The sequence below is a fragment of the Vulpes lagopus genome, chromosome 11 (genome assembly GCF_018345385.1).
Source record: "Vulpes lagopus strain Blue_001 chromosome 11, ASM1834538v1, whole genome shotgun sequence".
Lineage (NCBI taxonomy): Eukaryota > Metazoa > Chordata > Mammalia > Carnivora > Canidae > Vulpes > Vulpes lagopus.
In genome coordinates, this window is record NC_054834.1 from 76,920,573 (window position 1) to 76,946,919 (window position 26,347).

The 26,347-nt window shown below is 38.8% G+C and overlaps 1 protein-coding gene across 2 annotated transcripts in view; it reads right to left on the reverse strand.

The window, feature by feature from the left end:
* The window catches only part of RTN3 (reticulon 3), a 62,970-nt gene that overhangs the window by 7,759 nt on the left and 28,864 nt on the right, over positions 1–26,347 (reverse strand). For both annotated transcript variants that reach the window (XM_041773459.1, XM_041773460.1), the window contains one exon: positions 1,331–1,538. In XM_041773459.1, the coding sequence (XP_041629393.1) occupies positions 1,331–1,538 (208 nt within the window). The remainder of the gene's footprint in view (positions 1–1,330; positions 1,539–26,347) is intronic.

Consider the following 26,347-nt stretch of genomic DNA (forward strand, 5'->3'; position numbering starts at 1 on the left):
TATAAAATATTTGCTAACAAAACAAGGAGAGATACAAAGTTTGCAGGGTGGACAACTATAGAAAAAGAAAGACTTGGGTTCTGTTCACAAATGAACTACAGAATTGAGATGTAACCATGTGCTTGTAACTTGTTCTTTCACTAAGTACTTACTGAGTGCTTACTGAGTATCAGACCCTCTGCTGTGAATAGGGCAGATCAGGAAAAAGATGAAAAAGATGACTGCTTTTGCCTTAAAAAGCTTACAGTCTTGTGGGAAAAAGAGAAGGAAAGGCATGCTTTCTTTTCCTATTTATTAAGAAATATTTACTACCAAAAGTTATAAAAATTAAATGCTGTAATTTGTAAAATTTAACAAAGCACAAATCCACAACAGTGTCCTGCAAAAGACGAAAAATCCTGCTAAGACATCTAGTTTATGGCCAGTCACATTTAGTCATTCAGTAAACAGCTACTGATTTGTTAAAACCAATTTGTGATAACTTTTTTTTAAATTTTTATTTATTTATGATAGTCACATAGAGAGAGAGAGAGAGAGAGGCAGAGACATAGGCAGAGGGAGAAGCAGGCTCCATGCACCGGGAGCCCGATGTGGGATTCGATCCTGGATCTCCAGGATTGTGCCCTGAGCCAAAGGCAGGCGCCAAACCGCTGCGCCACCCAGGGATCCCTGTGATAACTTTTTTAATGCCACATATAGTTTAAATGGTCTTCTATTTTCACCAAGAGAAAATAAAAGGACTAGAGCTATTCTGCCATAGTCTTGAGACACAGAAGAGTTTCTTTCCCTCTGAGGAAAAGGTTTTGAAAAACTGTCATTTGCAAATGTTAAAATTGTTTATGGCTAAGATTTTCAAGAGGAAAAGTGTGAGGAAAACATTTGTTACAAAGTTACAGCACAGTCAGAAAAGTAAGCAAGTGGATTCTAGAAATGCATGACCTACTGACCTCAGGACTTGCTCCTGATATTAAGAAAACTAAAGTGGGGGGAAAAAGTAATAAAACTAAGAGTAAACATATCAAATTCTAATAGTGCCAAGTGCACAGCCTCAATACTGAGACTTCAAAGTTGTTTTAAGATTTCCCTATGTGGGAGCTTAAATACGTCCTGGGACCCCACCTAACTGGGTGCTGCCTGCTCAGGAACTCAGTCTTCTTCAGTCTTAAAGTGTGAGCCTCTAATTTGTCAAAATGTTCTTGGCTCCTAACTTGGTCACTTCTGAAGTGACAAGGTTTCTAGCTGATGGTTCATGCAAGGGATTAGCTGCATCAGGCCCTGTAATTCTTCACTTAGTCAACTGTAGGGTGTTACTTATGATACTTTCACTCACTTGAATGGATGGCCCTCTTCTGATTTCTGTACAGCTTGGATGACAGACTTGTACACTCTGAAGCTGATGGTGACAGAGAGAAGAGCCAGGATGAGGTAAGAAACCACACTGATGACACTGAAAGCTGCCAGGGAGAGCAGCATGATCAGTGTGGTGCCAAAGACAAACCCAGTCTTCTTCACATCTCGCCAGAAAATCAGATCGTGCACTGCCAAAAGAAAAGGAAGACAGGTTACATGTGGCCACGTAGCTAGGACTGCTCTTTGGCTGTGATCTGCTATCTGAAAAGCATCACACCAGCATGCTTTACAGGTGCATCCCTCCTTAAGAGAACCTGAGAAATGAAAATTGTATGTCAGGAGTGATGTTCATACTGCAAATGTTGCTGTGGTTTCCGGACAGGTTCATAAATACTTAGAAACTTATTTTTTTAAGGTTTTATTTATTTATGAAAGACACAGTGCGAGAGGCAGAGACACAGGGCAAGGGAGAAGCAGGCTCCATGCAGGAAGCCCGATGTAGGACTCGATTCCGGGACTCCAGGATCACTCCCTGAGTCAAAGACAGAGAGACACTCAACCGCTGAGCCACCCAGGTGTCCCAAAACTTATTTTTTTAGAGATGGCTACTGAAGTACTACAATGGGGCAGAGTGTCAATTTTTTTTTTTTTAAGATTTTATTTATTTATTCATGAGAATACACAGAGAGGAGAGGGAGAGGCAGAGAGAGAAGCAGGCTCCCTGCAGGGAGCCCGACATGGGACTGGATCCCGGGTCTCCAGGATCACACCCGGGACTGAAGGCAGCGCTAAACCGCTGAGCCACCCCGGCTGCCCAAGTGTCAAGTTTTTGAAATGTTTCAGCAGAAAGGATGTAGAATAAGTGTTATAAAATCGGTAACTGTTAACTAAATTAAGCAAACCATGCTGATAAGTTCATCTGATCACTATAAAACCAAAACTAATGTATGTATAAATTGGGTGGGATCAGAAGAGTGTGCTAGATAAAAACAAGCCAAACTCTATTAGCATTAGTTACAATGAAACACCAGAAGGATTACTGGTAGGGGACTAAGTCACTATCTAAATGGCAATACCCCTGAAAATGAATGCGGATATTATTACTAATTGTTAGGAAATAGGTATAAACCAAGACCGTTTTAGACAAGTGGGTATTATGGAGGGGGACATCCAAACTGGAAAAATCTGAGTTCTTCTACTTAAAGACACCTAAAGAATTGTGTGTAAATCTAGCAATGACACTGTATTTGAATTACAATCTGTAAAGGTTAACTTCAACACTAATGGTCCTATTGCAGGTTCCTTCTCTTCATAAAGGGCAAGGGCTTTGGAGCTGGAAAGACAGGAGTTTGAGTCCTGGTAGTTTTTAGCCTATTGTCTTAAATGACCTTTCTAAACCTTTGTTTTTTACTTTTTATAAAAAAAAGTAACATCTATTGTCTATAGTTGTTTTAAGGACTATGCCAATGTAGTAGAATGCTTAGCATTGTAAATGACACTCAAATTTTAACTACAACCAAAATATGGTAGGCCTTTAAGACTGATTGAGGGTAAAATAAACTTTACCTGTTCAAGTGAGGCTGCTGGTCCCTAGTTCTTACCCATATCCTAGCTATAGTACTTGCCTCTGAAGCCTAACCTTGCTAGAGCCAAAGGAACCTAATTTTTTTTTTTTTTTTTTTATGATAGTCACAGAGAGAGAGAGGGGCAGAGACACAGGCAGAGGGAGAAGCAGGCTCCATGCACCAGGAGCCCGACGTGGGATTCGATCCCGGGTCTCCATGATCGCGCCCCGGGCCAAAGGCAAGCGCTAAACCGCTGTGCCACCCAGGGATCCCAAAGGAACCTAATTTTAAAGCTTTCACACTAAAGATATGCCACTGATTGTATAGAAGAAATAATGACTGATTCAGAAATTTCAGCCAAGGAATGTGACACTAGGAGAAATAAGAGGCATTATGATTCCTGATGGGAAGCTGAGAGTCCCAAGTGCCAGATAGTGACACTGCAAAGGAGAGAGAGCTAGCTGTGAGGCAGGCAAGTCAGGTTCACCTGATTGGACAGGGAAGCTGAACAGAGTGCTGTCTTCTTATAAGAACAAATACTAAGCAGGATTCCTATAATCAGAGTCCAAGTATATAGATGTCATGGTTCTTAAGACCACAAGCACAGTTGCAATACGAACGCTTTGGAATGAAATAGGTATCTTGTGCCTCTTGGTGTAATGCACTGAGGACACAATCTCACTTCTGCGGCATTCTTGCAAAAAACATAGATCTAATAAGAAAACACCATACAGGGCGCCTGGGTGGCTCAGTGGTTGAGCATCTATCTGCCTTCAGCTCAGGGTATGATCCTGGTTCCGGGATCCGGTCCCCCATCAGGCTCTCTGTGGGGAGCCTGCTTCTCCCTCTGCCTATGTCTCTGCCTCTCTTTCTGCGTCTCTCAAGAATAAATAAAATCTTAAAAAAGAAAAAAAAAAAAAAAAAGAAAACACCAGAGAAACCCAGATCGAGAAATTTACAACATGGATGGATTTAGAGGGTATAACACTAAGTGAAATAAGTTAAACAAAAAGACAAATAATGTACGATTTCGCTCATATGTGGAATTCAATAAACCAAATGAACAACAAAAAGAGACAAAAAACAGACTCTTAACTACAGGGAACAAACTGGTGGTTGCCAGAGGGGAGGTGGGTGGGGAGAATAGGTAAAGGGTATTTAGAGTAGGTACACTTACTGTGATGAACACTGAGTAATGTACAGAACTGCTGAACCATTGTACTATACGTCTGAATTTTTTAAAAAATATTTTATTTATTCATGAGAGACACACACATAGAGAGGCAGAGACATAGGCAGAGGGAGAAGTAGGCTCCCTATGTGGGACTGATGTGGGACTCGATCCCAGGACTCTGGGATCACGACAAGCCAAAGGCAGACCCTCAACCATTGAGCCACCCAGGTGCCCTTACATCTGAAGTTACTGTAACATTGTACTTGATTATTCATCAATAAAAAAATAGCAAAAAATAAAGGAGAGTAAGATTTGACAATACACAAATGCCAAGTGTGATCATAGACTGGACCCTGGATAAAGGGGTAAAAATGGCCTACAAGACACCACTGGGACAACAGACAAAATTTGAATGTGGACTATATAACTGATAAAAGCACAGGTAACCCCTGAACAAGTGCATAGGTCATTTACATGTGGATTTTTTCCCCAATAAATACAGTATAGTTCTTGTAAATGTATTTTTTCTTTGACTTTGTTAACATTTTCTTGTCTCTGGCTTACTTTAAGAATACAGTATACAACGCATATAACGTACAAAATATGTGTTAGTTGACTGTTCACATTATTGGTAAGGCTTCCCATCAACAGTATGCTTATTAAAGTTTTTGGAGAAAACTTGTATGTGAATTTTCGACTAACATGGGAGTCAATGTCCATTACCACGAGGCTCAAGGTCAACTGTACTGTATCAATATTAAATTTCCTAAATTTAATGAGTGTACTGTGGCTATATAAATTCTTAAAGTTCTTGTTCAAAATCAAAGACAGAAACAAACATTCCAAAGTAGGGGTGTAAAGGAGCAAGATGCTTGCAACCAGTTCTTAAAATAGTTCAGGAAAAAACATGTACCTATGAAGAGGGGAAGGGAGAAATAAAGCAAAATTTAACAATTGGTGAACTAGAGTAAAGGTTTTATGGGAGTTTTTTGGTACTAGCACTTCTTTAAGTTGGAAATATTTGAAAGAAAGAGAAAAAAGAAAGAAAAGCTTACGGTAAGATGGGGGCCCAGAGAGAAAAAGACCTGAATGTATCAGCGAGTAGGGTAATGAAACTAGTCTATATGCAAACTAGATTAGGAAAGCCACCCTGTCCTCATGAATTTTACTGTCATCTGCTGGAAAACTGTCACAAGAAATAGTCAAATCTACAGTGGTAACACATGTGAATGGTGCTCCCTAGAGGTGTGCACTACGCATTCTGTACAACAGTATAGAAGGCCCTAGGCTGGGCTTTAAAAATCAATGGTAGAATTATGGTCTGGTCTAGAAAAGGGATGCACTGATTAAAGGGCGGATAATGCAGGGAAAGGAAAAGCTGGTTCATCCCTCACATCTCTGTCTGGGATGCTCTTCTTCCACAATCTCACATGACTTGTTCCTTCACTTCATTTGGGTCCTGGTTCATGGGCCATTTCCCTCAGACTGCACATCCCACCTAACATCCCCATCCTTTGGTCAAGTTCCATCTTATTATTCTGCTTTATTTTTCTTCAGATCTGTTAAGTGCTTAAAACATGGGCTAATAACTAGAGTTTCATTTGTTTCCTGATGATTTCTCTGGAGCTTACCTCCCTGGAGGTAAAGAGCTTGGATTTTTAACTTCAGGTGAAATAGGAAGCCACTAAAGGTCAAGCAGGGGAATAGCATTGCATTGTATTTATTTATTTTTAAAGACTTATTTATTCATGAGAGACACAGAGAGAGAAAGGCAGAGACAACAGGCAGAGGGAAAAGCAGGCTCCTCTCAAGGAGCCTGATGTGGGACTTGATCCTGGACCCCAGGATCACACCCTGAGCTGAAGGCAGACATTCAACTGCTGAGCCACCCAAGCGTCCCATATTGTATTTTAAAAAGAGGAACATTTTTGCTGCATAGAAAATGGATTGAGGGGGATGCCTGGGTGGCTCAGTGGTTGAGTGTCTGCCTTTGGCTCAGGGTTTGATCCTGTCCTGGGATCGAGTCCCGCATCTGGCTCCCTGCAAGGAGCCTGCTTCTCCTCTGCTTATGTCTTTGCCTCTCTGTGTGTCTCTCATGAATAAATAAAATCTTTTAAAAAGCAAAGCAAAGCAAAGCAAAGCAAGAAAGAGGAGAGAAAGAAAGGAGAGAGAGAGAGAGAGAGAAAGAAAGAAAGAAAGAAAGAAAGAAAGAAAGAAAGAAAGAAAGGAAGGGAGGGAGGGAGGGAAGGATTGGGGTGGGGCAAAGTACAGGCAGAGAGACTGTAGGAGGCTATGATGGTGCTTCGAGTGCAAGATGAGGGTCATTTAGATTAGGATGGGGGCAGTCAGGATGGAGTGGACAGATCTGAGCTGTATTTTGGAGGCAGAACAGAGAGAACCTGGTGGCGGAGTGGATGTGGGAGATGACAGATGGGAAGAAATAGGGATGAACCGTACGTCTGGGGCCTGAACAAATAGCTGTGGCGTCATTTAATAAAGTGAGGTAAGGAAGAGCAGATTACAGAGCATGTTAATTTTGGGATGAATGTGTAGAGATCTGTAATTAATGAAAGCAGCTAAATCCACCAGCGTGCAGCACACAGGACAAGTATGAGTTAGAAACATACATCTGGAAGTCACCACAAACAAATATTTAAAAGTCACAGAAATTGATGAGGTTACCTAGTATTGATAGGGAAGGAGGCCCAGGTCTTAACTTGCTGGTACTCTAATATTTAGTGACGGGGTAAAACTAGAGGAGCTAGCGAAAGGGACCAGAGGCAATAACCAGGGAGGTAGGGGATAACTGAGTGTGGTATCACAAAAATGGAGAGAGAAGTACCCTGAGGACAAGGTATGGAAACAGGTTAATTTTGTTGAGACTGGATAAGGAAAAAGGTAACATGGAGATAGTTGGTGATCTGATTAAAACTGTTCAATGGAGGGGTGCCAGAGTGGCTCAGTTAGTTGGGTGTCTGACTCTTGATTTAGGCTCAGGTCATGATCTCAGTCAGGGTTGTGAGACTGGGCCCCATGTTGGGCTCCACACTCAGTGTGGAGCTTGCTTGGGATTCTCTCTCCCTCTGCCCCTCCTCATTCATGCTTGCTAACTCTAAAAATAAAGTAAAATAAAATCTTAAAAAAAAAAAGCTGTTCAGTGAAGTGATGTGAACACAAGCAATTAAAGGGAGAAGAATGAATTAGTGGCGAGATGTGGAGGCAGTAGAGAGGAAATGTCTCAGAAGTCTGGCTGTGAAGGGGAGTAGGGACATTTGGGGCCAAGGGACAGTTTCTCAAAGATGGGAAACAATAAAGCATGCTTATATATGCTGATACAAGCTTAAAGAGGCTGAAGGGTGAAGCAGCAGAAGAAGTGAAGTTCAGGAGAAGGGAGGGAGAGAGATCCAGTGCCCATATGAAGGGGCTGACTCTTGTTAGAGCAGCACAATGAAGCAGAGAGTCACAGGCCATTTAGAAATCTGAAGACTACAAGAAAAGGGATTTCTTTCTGAATGCTTCTAGTTTCTCAACAAAAAAGTGCTGAGGTCATCAGCTGAGGTGGGGGCAAGGTGGTGAAGAAGGCTTACAGAGAAAGAAAAGATAAATGGTTGTTTCAGAAAAGTGAGAAACGGTCTTAAAACTCTCAGAAGAGGGCCACCAGGTGGCGCAGCGGTTTAGCGTCGCCTTCAGCCCAGGGTGTGATCCTGGAGACTGGGGATCGAGTCCCACGTCGGGCTCCCTGTGTGGAGCCTGCTTCTCCCTCTGCCTGTGTCTCTGCCTCTCTCTCTCTCTCTCTGTGTCTCTCATGAATAAATAAATAAAATCTTTAAAAAATAAATAAATAAAACATTAAAAAAAACTCTCAGAAGAAAACAGGAGTTAAATAGGAAACAAATGAAGGAGTGCACTTGCTATGATGAGCATAGGGTGATGTACGGAACTGTGGAATTACTATATTGTACACTTGAAACTAATACAACACTGTATGTACTGCATGTTAACTAACTGGGATTAAAATAAAAACTAAAAAAAAGGAGTAAATCTTTGTGACCTAGGGTTAGGCAATGATTTCTCAAATCAAAAGCACAACTAACAAAAGAAACAACAGATAAGTGGTATCATATCAAAAAATTACAAACCTTTGTGCTGTAAATGGTGACAAGATGAGGGAATATATTTGAAAATTATATATCTGATATGGTATTTATGTCTAGAATACAGTAAGAATATATAAAAAATTACAACTCAATAATTTAAAAATAACCCAACTGAAAAATAAAGGGTCTGAATAGACATTTCTCCAAAAATACACAAATGCTCAACAAACCCATAAAAAGATGCTCCATATGATTATTCATTAGGAAAGTACAAATCAAAACCATGATGAATCTACTAGGCTAGCTATCAGAGAGATTACAGTAACAAACACTGGCAAGGATGTAGAGAAACTGGAACCCTCCTACATTCCTAGTGAGAATGAAGAATGGCAGAGCCACTTGGGAAAACAGTTTGGCAGTTCCTCAAAAAGTTAAACATAGAGTTATAATATGACCCAGCAATTCCACTTTTAGGCAAAAGCTCAACAGATAAAAACATACAACAACACAAAAATTTGTGTATATCAATAAGAAACATTATTCATAATAGCCAAAAAGCAGAAACAATCCAAACGTCCATCAACAAATGAATAAAATGTAGTTTATATAATACAATGTAATTGTTTTTTTTTTTAAGATTTTATTTATTTATTCATGAGAATACACAGAGAGGAGAGAGAGAGAGGCAGAGACACAGGCACAGGAAGAGCAGGCTCCATGCAGGGAGCCTGAAGTGGGACTTGATCCTGGGTCTCCAGGATCACGCCCTGGGGTATAGGCGGTGCTAAACTGCTGAGCCACCGGGGCTGCCCTGTAATTATTATTTGGCAATAAAAAAGGAGTGAAGTTCTTTAAAAAGAAAACAAAACAAAAACCAACCCATATTATTTATCTGAGAAAGAGAGAGAGAGAGAGAGCGCACATGAGCAAGGGGAGGTGGAGAGGGAGGGAGAAGCACACTTCCTGCTCAACAGGGAGCCTGATGACTCAGGGGCTTGATCCTGAGATTCTAGGATCATGACCTGAGCTGAAGGCAGCCACTTAACCAACTGAGCTACCCAGGCGCCCCAAAAAAGGAGTGGAGTTTTTTCTAATGCTACCTGCTATGACATGGCTAAAACTTGAAAACACATTAGGCCAAGTGAAAGAAGCCAATTACAAGAGACCACATATTGCAATACCACTTATATAAAACATACAGTATAAGCAAATCTATAGGGACAGACAATAGATTAGCTGTTGAGGGCTGTGGTGGTGGGAAATAGAGTGAATGCTAATGAATGTGGGGCTTTTTTGTAGGGGACTACAATGCTCTAAAATTGGATAGCGATGATAAAATACGTTTAGTTGTACACTTTTTTTTTAAAAAAAGATTTTATTTATTTATTCATGAGAGACACAGAAAAAGAGGCAGAGACACAGGCAGAGGAAGAAGCAGGCTCCATGCAGGAAGCCTGATGCAGGACTCGATCTGGGCCTCTGGGATCATGCCCTGAGCCAAAGGCAGACAGATGCTCAACGGCTGAGCCACCCAGGCATCCCTCTAGTTGTACACTTTAAGTGGATGGCTTGTATAGTATGTGAATTACACCTCAATAAGGGTGTAATATATATATTTAGGGATTTCAACATCCCTTTTAATAATTGGCAGAACAAAAAGAAATAATTGGCAGAACAAGTAGACAAAAATCAATAAAAATGAAGACCTTGAATACTGTTAACCAATTTTACCTATTTGACATTTATAGAACACTCCATACAACAACAGCAGAATATACATTCAAGCACATGTGGAACATTCATCAAGATAAACCAAATCCTGGGGCATGAAACAGTCCTGATTCATTTTAAGATTTATTTATTTATTTTGAGGAAGAGGGTATGTGCTTATGAGCAAGCAGGGGGAGAGCCAGAGGCAGAGAGAGAGAGAATATCAAGCAGATTCCATGCCAAGTGTGGAGCTCAACGTGGGGCTCAATCTCAGGACCCTGAGATCATTACTTGAGCCAGACGCTTAGCCTATGGAGCTGCCAGGCACTCCCCAATACATTTTAAAGGATTCAAATCACTTTTTTGTTTTCTGACTACAAGGCTGTATTAGAAACAGTAACAAAAGATATTAGGAAAGATAGATATTGGGGAAACCTTCAATATTTGTAAACTAAACACACTTCTCAACAAATCAAAGAAGAAATCAAATTTTGAACTGAATGAAAATGAAAACTTGTGGGATCCAGCTAAAGTAATACATAATATGGAAAGTACCTATGTTAGAAAAGACAATGTCAGTGATCTTAGCTGCGACCTTAAAAACTAAAAAGAGAACAACCTGAACCCCAAGTAAACAGAAGAAAGTAAATAATAAAAATCAGAGCAGGGGGAAGCCCCGGTGGCTCAGAGGTTTAGCACCGCCTTCAGCCCAGGGCAGGATCCTGGAGACCCTGGATCAAGTCCCACGTCAGGCTTCTTGCATGGAGCCTGCTCCTCCCTCTGCCTGTGTCTCTGCCTCTCTCTCTCTCTCTCTTTCTCTATGTCTCTCATGAATAAATAAATAAAATCTTAAAAAAAAAAAAATCAGAGCAGGCACTAGGGTGCCTGGGTGGCTCAGTCAGTTGAGTGTCTGAATTCAACTCAGGTCATAATCTCAGGGTTCTGGGATCGAGCCCCATTTTGGGCTCCTGGCTTCGCAGGGAGTCTGCTTATCCCTTTGCTCTTGCATGTGCTCTCACTCTCTCAAACAAACAAACAAATTATTAAAAAGAAATCAAGCAGACATCAATGAAACAGGTAACATAAAAACAGAAAATAAAACCAAAATTCTTTGAGAGTATCAATGAAACAGATAAAACTCTAACTAGATTGATCAAGACAAGGTGAAAGAGTACAAAAACTGTCAGTAACAAGAATGAGAGAGGTGACATCACTAGATTCTACAGATTTTTTTTATAGACATTATTTGTCCCATTTAAAAAAATATTTTAGGGATTCCTGGGTGGCTCAGCAGTTTAGCCCATGCCTTTGGCCCAGGGCGGGATCCTGGAGTCCTGGGATCAAGTCCCACATCAGGCTCCCTGCATAGAGCCTGCTTCTCCCTCTGCCTCTCTCTCTCTCTCTCTCATGAATAAATAAATAAAATCTTAAAAAAAAAAAAAAAAAGGATTTTATTTATTTACTCATAGAGACACATAGAGAGAGGCAGAGATATAGGCAGAGGGAGAAGCAGGCTCCCTGTGGGCTGCCCAATGCGGACTCGATCCCAGGACACAGGATCATGACCTGAGCCAAAGGCAGGTGCTCAACGGCTGAGTCACCCAGGTGCCCTGATTCTACAGATATAAAAAGAATAATGAGGTATTATAAACAATGTCAATAAATTAAATAATATAGATACAGTGGACAAATTCTTCCAAAGGCACAAACTATCAAAGTTCATTCAAAAAAATAAACTGACTAGCCCTTATCTATTTAAGAAATAAAACATAAATAAAATGCTTCCCACTCAGAAAATTCCAGGCCCAAATGGCATCACTGGGGAATTTGGCCAAATATTAACAAGAAATAATACCAATTCTACACAAATTCTTCCAGAAAAATGAGAAGGTAACGTTTTTCAACAAATTTTGGACTCCAAAACTATACAAAGACATTACAATAAAACTACTGAGCAATACTGTTCAGGAGCATAGATGCAAAATATTTCTTATTTATTTATTTATTTATTTATTTATTTATGATAGTCACAGAGAGACAGAGAGAGAGGCAGAGACATAGGCAGAGGGAGAAACAGGCTCCATGCACCGGGAGCCCGATGTGGGATTGGATCCCGGGTCTCCAGGATCGCGCCCTGGGCCAAAGGCAAGCGCCAAACCACTGCGCCACTCAGGGATCCCAGATGCAAAATATTTCTTAACACAAATTTAGCAAATCAAACCAAACAATATATAAAAAGAATACATTATGACCAAGTAGGGTTTTTCACAAACATGCAAGACTGGTTTAACATTATAACACAATCATTCAATATAATTCATATTGATAAACTGAAATTAAAAAAGAATACCATATGATCACCTCAAAAGATACATAAAAAGCATTTAAGAAAATCTAACAACCGCTCTGATAACAAACCTTTTAACAAGGTTTCAACAACCTTTCAAGTAGTAGCAAATTACTAGGTTATAGAACTTCCTCAACTTAATAAAGGGAATCTACAAGAAACCTAGAGCTAACGTCATATTTAATGACGAGAGGCAATGATGTTCTTCTCTCTTACCACTTCTATTGAACACTGTATTAGAGGTTCTAGCCAGTGTACTATGTCAAGAAAAAGAAATAAAAGGCATTCAAATTGGAAAAGTAGTAAAACTATTATTCACAAATGGCACAAATGCCTATTTAGAAAATTTGATGCAACCTATAAAAAAGCTGCTAGAACTAATAAGTGAGTTTAGCAAAGTTGCAAGATACAGACAGGGTCAATATACAATATCAGTTATATTTCCATATATTAGTATTAACAGAAATTGAGATGAAAATGTCATTTAAAATAGCATCAAAATATAAGATACTTAGACATAAATCTGACAAAAGATTGAGTCAAAATGCTCTGCCACTGAGCTATATTCCGTAACAAATCTGGCAAAACCTGTATACTGAACTATGTAACAGAGCTGGGAGAAATCAATGAAGATCTAAATTAATGGAAAGCTATACTGTTTTCATGGGTTCAAAGACTTAAAATTGTTAAAGTCTTAGTTGTCTCCCCAAGTTTTTTTTTTTTTTTAAAGAGTTTATTTATTTATTTGTTCTTGAGAGATAGAAGGAGAGAGAGAGCCAGAGACACAGGCAGAGACAGAGCCAGAGACACAGGCAGAGGGAGAAGCAGGCCCCATGCACCGGGAGCCCGACGTGGGATTCGATCCCGGGTCTCCAGGATCGCGCCCTGGGCCAAAGGCAGGCGCCAAACCGCTGCGCCACCCAGGGATCCCTGTCTCCCCAAGTTTATCTATAATTTGATACGATTCTAATAAAAATTTCAGAAGTATATTTGTAGAAATGGACAGTGATTCTAAAATTCCTAAGAAAATTCAAAGGACCTAGAGCCAAACTGACTTTGTAAAAGAACAAAGTTGGAAGACTAATTTCAAAACTTATATAAAGCTACATTATCAAGATGGCACAGCAGTGTCTTAAAGAGCAACAAGAGCAATGGAATGGTCTACACAGTCCACAAATAGACCTATGCATATGTGAACAAATTATTTTTTGACCAAGTTGCAAAATCAATTCAATGGAGAAAGTCTTTTCAATAAAAGACTATCAATAAAATGGTATCTAAACTGGATACTTATATGCAAAAAAATCTGGACTTTGATCAGTACCTCATATGATATGCAAAATGAACACAAAAGGATCAGAGATTTAAATGTAAAATCTAGTACAAGATTTATAAGAAAATAAACATCTGATATATAAGAAAAAACTGATAAAATTGTACTTTATCAAAATAAAAAATTTCTGCTCTTTTTGAAAGATACCGTTAAAAGAATAAAAAGATCACAGGGGATCCCTGGGTGGCTCAGCGGTTTGGCGTCTGCCTTTGGCCCATGGCGTGATCTTGGAGTCCAGGGATTGAGTCCCACGTCGGGCTCTCAGCATGGAGCCTGCTTCTACCTCTCCCTCTGCCTGTGTCTGTGTCTCTTCTCTCTCTCTATGTCTATCATAAATGAATAAATAAAAAATCTTTAAAAAAAAAAATCACAGACTGGAGAAAGTATTTGCAAAGAATGTATTTGACTTGTATATATATTTTTTAATTAAGATTTTTTTTATTTATTTATTCATGAGAGACAGAGAGAGGCAGAGACATAGGCAGAGGGAGAAGCAGGCTCCACGCAGGGGGCCCGATGTGGGACTCAATCTTGGGACTCTGGGATTGTGCCCTGAGCCAAAGGCAGTCGCTCAACCACTGAGCCACCCAGGCGTCCCTATTATCATATTATCTAAAATTTATTTTCATTTGAAGAATTCTTAATTTTATCCAGGTGTGTCTCAATTATCTTTAAAGTCTTGTGCTATATGAATTATGCTTTCATTTTCTTAGAATCCATTTCAATACACAATGTAATCTTTTTATAACTAAGTAAATATATTAACTTCACTGCTCAGTTAACTTATTTTGCTAATGGAAGATAAAGCATTTGACAAAGAATGTCTGTATTTACCAAGGGTGGTTATATTGTAGGTAAAATTATGAGTGACTTCTCCCTTTTATCAAATATTCTGTAATGTGATCATATTAGTTTGATTTTAAGGGCAGCCCAGGTGGCTCAGTGGTTTAGCGCAGCCTTCAGCCCAGCGCCTGATTCTGGAGACCCGGGATTGAGTCCCACGTCGGGCTCCCTGCATGGAGCCTGCTTCTCCCTCTGCCTGTGTCTCTGCCTCTCTCTCTCTCTGTGTCTCTCATGAATAAATAAAATCTTTAAAAAAAAAAAACCAAAAACTTAATAGGACAGCTGTCTCTTGCCCGTATTATTTAAGGATGCCAGCTGCAGTACCTTCCTTATGCCAGAAGAGAGAACTAACACATCCAATGGCGAGCTCGAGGCTAAGGAAAAAGTAACTAGTACCAGTCTATCCAAGTGAGAACATCAGTAAATCTTGTTGAGTCCCTACCTACAGATTTTTTAAAATTATTTATTTATTTATTCATGACAGACACAGAGAGAGAGGGGCAGAGACATAGGCAGAGAGAGAGAAGCAGGCTCTATGCAGGAAGCCTGATATGGGACTCAAGGACCATGCCCTGGGCCAAAGGCAGGCACTAAACCACTGGGCCATCCAGGGATCCCCCTACCTATTGATTTCTATTACTAAGTTTAGGGAGAGCTCCTGGTTTGACTCTAACTTCAGTCATTTTCAAAGGTCAACTGACTAATCACTCTCCAAAGTATACACCTCCAAGGAAGAAAAGAAATGTTGAAATACTCATTCTGAAAAGGAATAAATATATATGAAATTTTAGGTTTTAGCAGTTAATCAACTTTGACTTCATTTTTAAGAATAAATTTCCAAACTCAGGTTGCCTGGGTGGCTCAGTTAAGCATCTGCCTTCAGCTCAGGTCATCATGATCCCAGGGTCCTGGGATTCAGCTCAGCAGGCAGTCTACTTATCTCTCTTCCTCTGCCCCTCCCCACCCTTCCCTTGTGCTCTATCAAATGAATAAATAAAATCTTTTAAAAAAAGGAGAGAATATATCTACAACTCAAGAGAATTCAATAGTCTGTACAACTTGTTCTATATTCATTAGTTTTTCAAAATTTGTAATATACATCTCTAAGAAAAAATTTTTAATAAAGATTTTATTTATTCATGAGAGAGACATAGAGAGGGGCAGAGTCACAGGCAGAGAGAGAAGTAGGCTCCATGCAGTGAGACCAATGTGGGACTTGATCCAAGACTCCAGGATCATGCCCTGGGCCAAAGACAGACGCTCTACTGCTGAGCCACCCACCGGTCCCTCTAAGAAAACTTAAATGTGAATAAGAGGGGGGGAAAAAAAAAAAGCCAGGCCTTATGACCATAAAAGGGAAATTTTATTAATAAAGGAGAAACATGCAGTTACGTTTTTTTTAATAAACAATTATTTATGTAAAGAAAAATATGTAAGTGTTTTCACACTGATTATTCTCTTTGGTTATTTTTACATTAATAAATAGCTCATAATAAAAGCAGCCGCATTTTGAGTCATAAAAGATACTGGGTAATGTGGTTATATATTCAGATTCAAATTTTGTGACTGCTGAAATGGGTTAATAGTCTGTTCTGCTACAGATTTACCCTAACCAAAGGCGTTCCCTTCAAAAAGGCACAGAAAGATCACTGCAGAATACAAAAGCTGTACTGTCAAAGACAAATGTACACCCTTTTGGCCATGAATGTACCTGGCAGTGGGCCACAGAAATTTGTAGGAATCCCTTTTAAACTAGCACTCATCTGAGACTATCAAGAAAAAAGTTTTTCGTTCATTAAAATTGCCTAACAGTCCCTTTTGCCCTGGATTTCAGATTTATAAAGCACACAAAACAGAATGGCACGGACTACCTCTCCACAACAAAATGGCTAGGCAGATCTGAAAATGTGAACCTCTGAACTTAGTTATCTAAAGAATATAATTAAAGATAATAAATGCAGTATTAAATCATGATGGGATTGACCCAAAACTCTGGCTTTAGTTTTCTATCCTTTTTTCTCTTCTAGATCTGGCTGGTTCTTTGCACATGTAGGATAAATATTAAATTCACCAATTAAGAAAAGTCTGAACTGAAATCTGCAGAAGACATGAGATCCAATCTAAAATTAAACAGAGGGGATCCCTGGGTGGCTCGGTGGTTTGGCGCCTGCCTTTGGCCCAGGGTGTGATCCTGGAGTCCCGGGATCGAGTCCCGCGTCAGGCTCCTGGCATGGAGCCTGCTTCTCCCTCCTCCTGTGTCTCTCTCTCTCTCTCTCTCTCTCTGTGTGTGTGTCTATCATAAATAAATAAATAAATATTAAAAAAAAATAAAATTAAACAGAGCACTAGTTACTTGCTAATAGTGAAAGCCAAATAAAATTTAAAAAGTAATTTTATGCTTTTTGTACACATTTATTTCTAATTTTACCTTCCATGTTAGTCAGGTTATGGCACTCTATTTCTGCTATAGTTATTGATATACTTGGACTTGTATACTTCTTTGATGATATGGTAAGCAATACGGGTAGTGCTGTGGCTTCAGATTTCCTTCCAACAGTATGTGACATAAAATTCTCTTCTTCTGAAAAAGCTGGCAATCTCTAAAATTTTTATCAGTAATAAGCAAAAGAAATTTTAAAAGTAAAGTGTTAGGTCATACATATACCTTTGACTTTTAAGATCTTATTCTCTCCATTTCCCTAGCAGCTCTTTCCCCCATGGAAACAATAAAAATCTAATTAGTAACTGGAACAGCTTGTCTCTTCCCTCTGCTTTATTTCCCAACATACTGCAAAGTTGAAAAGAGTTCAGAATGAACACCCATATAAACACTACCTAGATTTTATAAATCTTACGTTTACTTTTTATAATGGTAAAATACACATAAAATTTACCATCTTAACCATTTTTAAGTATTCAATTCAGTGATGCTAAGCACATCTGCATTGCTGTGTGACCATGACCACTATCTATTGACGTTTTACTATACAGGTATCTTCTGCTTTCCGAAGGTTCACATTAAGCCACTGTGCTTTTACGGAAGACCTACATTAGTACCAATTTCTGCCTACTGAAAGAAATCCAAAGAGGATTTTTGCTGTTATGAAAAAAGCCATGACCATACTAATGTAGATCTTTTGTAAAAGCAAAGTGGCTTAATGTGAACTTTTGGAAAGCTTTCCATTTTGGCTCATAGGTTTCACAGGAATGCCCTACTCTTGGGATAGTAGGTGACTGCTTTGATTCTTTTTCCTACATAGCCCAGTTTGCTTGTTCTAGGATTTCACCTAAGTGGAATCATGCAGTGTGAGTTGTTTGTACTGCTTCTTTCACTTGGCATAATTCCTGAGAATCATCCATATTGCCCCAAGTATCAAAAGGTAACTAGCTGTATCACAGGTTCCATATTCCCTTGCTGGTGAATGTCTACTTCCAGTTTTGAGCTGTGATGATTAAAACTGCTATGAACAAGTTTTTGTATGAACACATTTTCATTTCTCCATAATGGGGTTACAAGGTAGCTTCAGGTTTAGTTTGCTAAAGAAACTGACCAATCTTTCTCTGAAGTATATATACATTCTTACCAAAAATTTATGAGTGTTTCAAACACTGTCCATTTCAGTCATTTGGGTAGATATGCAGCGATGTCTTATTTTAATTCTGGGAAGACTCCCGTGTTAAACACCTTTTTACTGGATCGCTGGTTATTCGTGTATCTCCTTTTGTGAAATGTAAGAATCTTTTCGGCTCAGTTTATTGTGTTGTTTTTCCTTTTATTGCTGAAATGCTTTTAGTATTTCCTAGATGCTAGTCCTTCATCAGACATGTTTTGTAAATACTTTCTCCCAGTCAATGCTTTGGCTATTGATGGCATCTTTTAACGAGCAGGTTTTCATTTTGATGAAGTCTAATTTATCAAGTTTTTATTTTACAGCCAGTGCATTCTATGGTGTAAAAGACTTTTATTTTACAATTCATGAAGATATCCTATGCTTTCTTCTAAAAGTTTTAATTTTTATGTTCAGGTCTCCAATCCATTTTTTTTTGAAGATTTTATGTATTTATTCATGAGAGAGAGAGAGAGAGGCAGAGACACAGGCAGAGGGAGAAGCAGGCTCCATGCAGAGAGCCTGATGTGGGACTCGATCCTGGGTCTCCAAGGATCACAGCCCAGGCAGCAGGCGGCGCTAAACCGCTGTGCCACCAGAGCTGCCCTCCAATCCATTTTAAATTAATTTTTGCATATTGTGTGAAGTAGGGACTGTGGAAGACAGAATGCTAAGATGGTTCCTGAGACTTTTGGCCTGGGTGTACAGGTCCTGTATAATACTTTCTCCTAAAAAACAACAAAAAACAAAAAACTTTTCTCCTGCCCGCAATGTGAGCAGAAACTGTGAATATGATGAGACAGTAGTCACTTTTGTGTTTGTATCTGTTATGTTAAGATCTGGTAGTGGAGGGATGCCTGAGTGGCTCAGCGGGTTTAGCACCTGCCTTTGGCCCGGGGCCTGATCCTGGAGACCCAGGATCAAGTCCCAGGTCGGGCTCCCTGCATGGAGCCTGCTTCTCCCTCTGCCTGTGTCTCTGCCTCTCTCTCTCTCTCATGAATAAAAAAAAAAAAAAAAAAAAAAGACTTAAAAAAAAAAAAAAAAAGAAAAGAAAAGAGCTGGTAGTGGACTAGAGAGGAATTCTGCTCTGATAGCTTTGAAGAAGTAATCTACCATGTTAGGAGAGGTCCACGAAACTATGAGCTAAGTATGATCCCCAGCCCATAGGCAGCAAGCAAGAAAACGGGATCTAGTCGTACAACCTCCAGGAACTGAACTCTGCCAACAATCTGTGAAGGGAACCCCTAGTCTCAGATAAGATCACAATCCTGTTCATACCTGGTGTTTCCAGAGCACACTTTATTTCAGCTAACCTGTGCCCAGACTTTCTGATCCATGAAAACTATGAGGTAACCAAAGTGTTGATTTAAGTTCCTAAATTTGTGGTAAGGTGTTTCTGAATTCTTTGTTTCTTAGACCTATTTGTTGACTCCTCTGCAAGTACAACATCTTTATTACTTGGGTTTTATAGTGTCTTGAAGTGAGTATTCCAAGTCCTCCAGCTTTTTTTCCAAAATTGCTTTGGATTTTCTAGGTTGTGTGTATTTCCATAGACATTTTAGAAGGAGCCTATCAATTTCTATAGAAAAAAATCTTTTGGGATTTTGAACTGAATCCATTGATGATGAATCTGGGTAGGACTGACATCTTAACAATAATAAGGCATCCAGTCCATAAACACAGCATAGCTTTCCTCTTAGTTCTTAAGCTTCTCTTTGCAGTTTTGAGTATAGAAGACTTGCACATTTTTTGTTGTTGTTCAATTTATTCCTACCTTAGGGCTTTTGATGCTATTGTTTTAGAATTTCATTTTCTGGTCTCCCTTAGTTCTAGCACCATCTTCTTAGAAACCTCTGTGCCAAGAGAGCCAAGTGGAGGAAGAAACACATGTGTAGGCTGAAGCTTAAAAAAGATGAGGCAGAGGTCCAAATAAACCACTGGCTTGTGTAGTGGAAGCCACAGGAGTAGAAATAAGGAAAGCTAGAGGCCAGGGATACAGGCACAATTTGTTAGACTGCATGCCTACTTTCTAGAGCTTGATTCAATGGATCTAGAATATCCTTGCCATCTGATCATGACTATCTATGAAAGACCCACCTTGCTCACACAAAAACAGTCCCTTTTGGTCTTTTGCCCATACTTGTGACTTTCAGGACTAATTCTGTTTTCATTTGCAGCTGAATGTAATCATGTGTACAATAAATCATCTCCTTCTACTATTTTAGTAAGGAAAATAAATTTTTAAAAATTTCACTTTCTATTTGCTGGCAGTACATAACCAATCAAACTGAGTTTTGTGCACTAATCTAATATCCTATAACCCTGCTAAATCCATTTAGTAGTCCTGGTAGCTGTTTTATAAATTCCTTAGGATTTTCTATCTAAACAATCATGTCAACTGCAAACTAAGACCATTTAACAACTTCTTTTCCAATTTTTATTCTTTTTATTCCTATCTCTTGTAATTCAGTGATAGCACCTACAGTGCAATGTTGAATACAAGTAGTGAATGAACAATCCTGACTTATACCCAATCTCAAGGGGAAAGAGCTTAATATTTTGGCAGTAAGTGTGATAGCTGAGTTTTCAATAGATGTCATTTACTAGACTGAGGAGATTACCTTCTCTTCCTAGTTTGCTGAAAATTTTTATCAGAAAAAGGATGTTGAGCTTTTTCAAATGCCTTCTCTATACTGATTGAAACAATCACAGTTTTTCTGTTATATTAATGCGGTGAATTATGTTAACTGATTCTGCAGTCTTAGAACAAGCTTTGTATTCCTCAAACAAACTGTACTTATTCATGGTGCATTAACCTTTAGCTACATGGCCAGATTTGATTTGCTAATATTTTGTGAAGGATTCCTCATTTTATTGTGTTCAAGGGGGGTATCAATCTATAATTTTTTTTTTTTGCAATGTCTTTGTCCAGTTTAAGTATTACTACATACCTGTCTGACAGCTGAGAAGTGTTCTCTCCTTTTTCCTTAAATGCTTAAAAGAGTGCCAGTAAAACCTTTGGACCTGAACTTTTTTGTGTGAGATTTTTATAATGAATTTAATAGAAATTGTGTTAGTATCAATAATTTGTATTTTTCAAGGAGTCAGTCTGTCCATTTCATCTAAGTTGATAAAGGCATAAATTTGTTCATGATATTGTTATCCTTTAAATACCAGTGGGATCTCAAGTGGTAACTCTTTTTTTCATGCTTGATATTGGTAATCTGGTTTTCTTCTTGATCAGTCCAAGAAATCAATTTTGTTGATCTTTTCTAGTTAGCAAGTTTTGGCCTTGTTAATTTTGGCTTTTATTCCATTGATTTCTGCTCTTATTTTTAGTATTTTGTTCTACTCATTCTGGGTTTATTTTGCTTTAGTTTTTGAAAATTGTTACTTTTTTTTTTAAAAAGACTGTATTTTTAAGTAATCTCTACACCCAACATGGAGTTCCAATTTGCAATTCCAAGATCAAGAGCTGCATACTCTACTGATTGAACTAGCCAGGTGCCCATTTTTCTAAGTTCTTAAGTTGAAACCATAAATCACTGAATATAGGTATTTTTCTTTTTAATAGAAGCATTCAGAGCTATAAATTTCCCTTTTAGCACTGCATTCCAAAAGTATGATATATTGTATTTTCACTGTTATTCAGTTTAATTAAAACTTTAACAATTTTTTTGAGATTCCTTCTTTGAGCTACGAATTATGTGAAAGTATCTTGCTTAATTTCCAAATGCTTAGGAATTTTCTTAGGTATTTTATTTTCATTGCTTTAAAATTTAATTTCATCATGGTCTTAGAACATATTTTGTACGTTTTCAATCTTTTAAATTTACTGTTTTTTTAATGGTCTAGTATATTGTCTACATTGGTAAATATATTTCCTGTCTAACTGCAAGAGTATGTATCCTGCCATTGTAGGATAGTGCTCTATAAATATGATCTAGGGCAAAGTGGCTGATTGTGGTGCTCAGATCTGTGTGCTTGTGTGTTGGTCTATCAATTGATGAGAAAGAGGTATTAAAATCTCCAACTATGCTTTTAGAATTGCCTACTTCTTTCCTGAATTCTGTAAAATTTTGCTTCATGTATTTTGAAGCTGTTATTAGGCACATATACATTTATGACTATGAAGATATCTTGAGACCTCTTATGACAACACATCACTTTTCATTGGTGGTAACATCCTTTGTTGTCTTATACTTAACTTTTGCATGGTATTCGTTTATGTATTTTTTATATAATTCATTTTATATATTTTTCCATCTATTTACTTTTTACTTGTCTTTAACGTGCACCTTTTATAGTCAGCATACGGTTGGGTCTGCAGTTTTATGTAGTCTTCCACTCTACTGATTGTAGTGGGTAGTCCACTAATGTATTGAATATGGTTGACTTAAGTCTCCCCCTGCCTTTAGAGAGAGAGAAGAGAAAGGAGACAGAGAGAGTGCACGCATGCATGAGAGAGAGCACGTGAGTGGGATTGGGGGGAGATGGAGATGAAGATGATCTTAAGTGGGCTCCATACTCATCGTGGAGCCTGATGCAGGGCTCCATCTCAGGACACTGAGTTCAAGACATGAGCTGAAACCAAGAATTTAACCCACTGAGCCACCCAGGTACCCTCCCTCCTTTTAAAAATAAGCTCTACACCCAATGTGGGGCTTGAACTCACAACCACAAGATCAAGAGTCACATGCTCTACTGACTGAGCCAGCCAGGAATCCTGAAAAAATAAATCTTTAATATTGTTTCAGGTATTTAGTATTTCTAAAGCTCTTCATTCCTTCCTGAAGGTCTGAGTTTCTATCTGGTGTCAACTCCCTTTAATCTGAAGAACTTCCTTTAGTGTTTCTTATAGTGTAGATTTCTTGGTGACAAATTCTCATTTTTCTTTTATCTAATAATGTCTTTATTTTGCCTTTATTCCTGCAGGGTATTTTTGTTGAATAGAGAAATCTGGGTCGAGGTTTTTCCCCATTTGGCACTTTATGTTATTTCAGTCTTCTGGCATTTGTGGTATCTGGTAAGAAGCTAGCGCTTACAATTACATTACAATTACTTTTTTTTTTTAATTTTCATTTATTTATGATAGTCACAGAGAGAGAGAGAGAGAGAGAGAGAGAGAGAGAGAGAGGCAGAGACACAGGCAGAGGGAGAAGCAGGCTCCATGCACCGGGAGCCTGACGTGGGATTCGATCCCGGGTCTCCAGGATCGCGCCCTGGGCCAAAGGCAGGCGCCAAACCGCTGCGCCACCCAGGGATCCCTACATTACAATTACAACTGCCATTCCCTTTTATAGGTCATCGTTCTTTAGCTACTTTTAATATTTTCTCCTCATCTTTGGCTTTAGTAATTTGACTATAATACTGTGTAGGAAAGGGTTAACTCATGGGCCTGAAATGCTCAAACCTTACACTGGCCAAAGGTAGGTCTGTCTTTAGGACTGGCCCTTGGCTGGCTCCTAGGAGATGAACTGTGAGCTCCTGGAATATTCCGGCTGGTATTTTTGCATGCTTGACTTGAGCGATGCTGTACCAGGGTGACCAGGTAAGCTGATCAAAACAATATGATTTATGGGCATCCCCAGTGGCCCAGTGGTTTAGTGCTGCCTTCAGCCTGGGGTGTGATCCTGGAGATCCAGGATCAAGTCCCACATCGGGCTCCCTGCATGGAGCCTGCTTCTCTCTCTGCCTGTGTCTCTGCCTCTCTCTCTCTCTGTGTCTGCCATAAATAAATAAATAAAATCTTAAAAAAAAATAACAATATGATTTATGGCAAACATCTGCTTTTGCTCTGGGGTCTGAGTAGCTGAGGTCAGTCGTGGGCACTGTGTGGCATTCTGGACACCAAGCACTGAGTAAGCTTCTCTTGTTGACAACACTGCACATGCTGTCACGTCAATGACGGGAAAATTAAGAGCATCCCTGTGTGACTCCACTAGACACCTGGAAGCTTGCACCTGGTTTCTCCTGGACTTTATCCCACATGCCTTTCTCCTTTGCCAACTCTGATATGTCCTTTTGCTGCAAGAAACTAGTAACCCTTAGTGTAATACTTTATGAATGCTTTCTAGCATTCTAGTCTTTCATTCTAGTCTTTCTAGCAAATCACTGGACCTGAAGGTCATCTTAGGGACCCCTGACACCTGTACCAAGGTATGTTTTTTCCTTTTCCTTAACCTAAATATGTATCATTAGGCTTCTTTAATTAGCAAATGTGTTTTTTAGAGTCTGAAAATTTTTTCTACTTTATCTTCAAATATATTCTTCTGTCTCTCATCTACTCTCCTTGTGAAACTTCCAATTATATTAGTTAGATCTTATAATAATGCCCCAAAGGTCCCTGAAGTCCAGTAATACACTTTTCTTTCTGTTCTTTGGGTTGGATAATTTTCTGCTCATCATCTATCAATCATCAAGTTCACCGACTCTTCCCTTTGTGATCTCCATTTTTCTCCACTTGGTGAATTTTAATTTTAGCTGCTGTACTTTACAGTGATGTTAAGGCCGCTCAGTGAATTTTATTTTCAACTGCTGTACTTTATGGTTCTAGAATTTCCACTTGGCTCTTTTTTTGTTTCTATTTCTCAATTGAGATTTCCTTTCTTTTCATTCAATGCGAGTGCATTTTCCTTTATTTCATTATAATAGCTGCCTTAAAACCCGCTTCCCAATTCTAACAAATGAAGTTAGTTTCTGTTGGTTGTCTTTTTTCTTCAGTCTGGTTCATATCTTCCTGTTTTTTAAAATGTATGGTTTCATATTGTATCTTAGACACTGTGAATATTGTACAGTCTCTGGACTCTGTTATATTCCTCTGGAGGTACTATCATTTGTTTCAGTATGCAGTTAAATTTGGCTGGACCCAAATGCAAACTCTTGCCTCTTGGGTAACATCTCAAATCTTAGTTCACTTCTTTTCTCTTTAGCTGAGCTGCATGTAGTCTTCCATGCACGTGTGTAGTTCAAAGATTAAAAAGAGACATATATAGAATGTACACAGAATTTTAGTCTCTCACTCTCTGGATCTCTCTTTTCCAGGATTCCTCCAACCCTTTCCAGTAGTTGAATGGCTGTGGCTGACCCAAATTCTGTCCTCTTGTATTTCCTTACAATTTTTAGCCAACTTGTCAGGTGCCAACTTCAGCCTGTCACCTGGCTAAAAGCAGTTAAAATGCATATTCCATGCTGTCTCTTCTTAAAAGCATCAGCTCATTTTCAGAATATCTGCCTGCTTTTGTTCATTTTCCAGTGCCTTCAGGTCTTTTTTTGTTTTTTACAATTTTGTCCAGAATATATAGTTATATGCAGAAAGGTCAGTTCCAATAAAGCCTACTTGATCATACTGCAAGAAAAACCAGTGTGATGTTATTTTTTAAAGATTTACTTCAGCTTCACGGTGTGTGGGTATATAGATATATCTAAAATAAAATGTTTTTAAGTTTTAAGTAATTCTACATCAACATGGGGCTCAAACTCATGACCTGATGATCAAAAGTCACATGTTCTAAGCCAGTGAGGTGCCCAAATATGGATTGCCTTTTCTTTTTTTAAAGAGAGGGAACATGTGTGTATGAGTAGGGGAAGGGGCAGAAAGAGAGAGGATCTTAAGCAGACTCTGTGCTTAGCATGGAGCTCAATGTGGGGTTCAATTTCATGACTCTGAGGATCATGATCTGAGCCAAAACCCAGAGTCAGACACTCAACCGACTGAGCCACCCAGGCCCCCTTAGATTTACTTTTAATAATTACTCTGAATACTTTCTTTTCTAACTTGTGTTTTTCTACTGTAATCATGCACTATATAACAAAAACTCTGCCAGGTGTTCAAGAATACATTATTTATTAATAAATTATGAACACTTGGGGGGTGCCTAGCTGGCTGAGTCAGTACAGTGTGTGACTCTTGATCCTGGGATCTTAAATTCAAGCCCCACATTGGGTGTAGAGATTATGTAAATTAAAAAAATTGTAAACATTTTCACATGACAACAGGACTCCAACTTTGATGGCAAATTGACAATAACTAGAAAAATAATGCGCAAACCAAAAAGTTAAACTGATAAGCAGTGGCACTCTGACCCTAGAGAAATATCTGTATATGTGTAAAACCAGACAAGTACAAAGATGTTAACTTCAGCACTGTAAGAGTAAAAATGGAAAATAACCCACATCCTAATCAAAAGGGAAATAACAAAGATAAAATGGATTGTAGTATAGCTGTTAAAATGAATACATTATTCATTTCAAATTTTATGTATTCAAATGGAAAGAGTTAAAAACTCCTAATGTCAAATGAAACAATTTACATAACAAA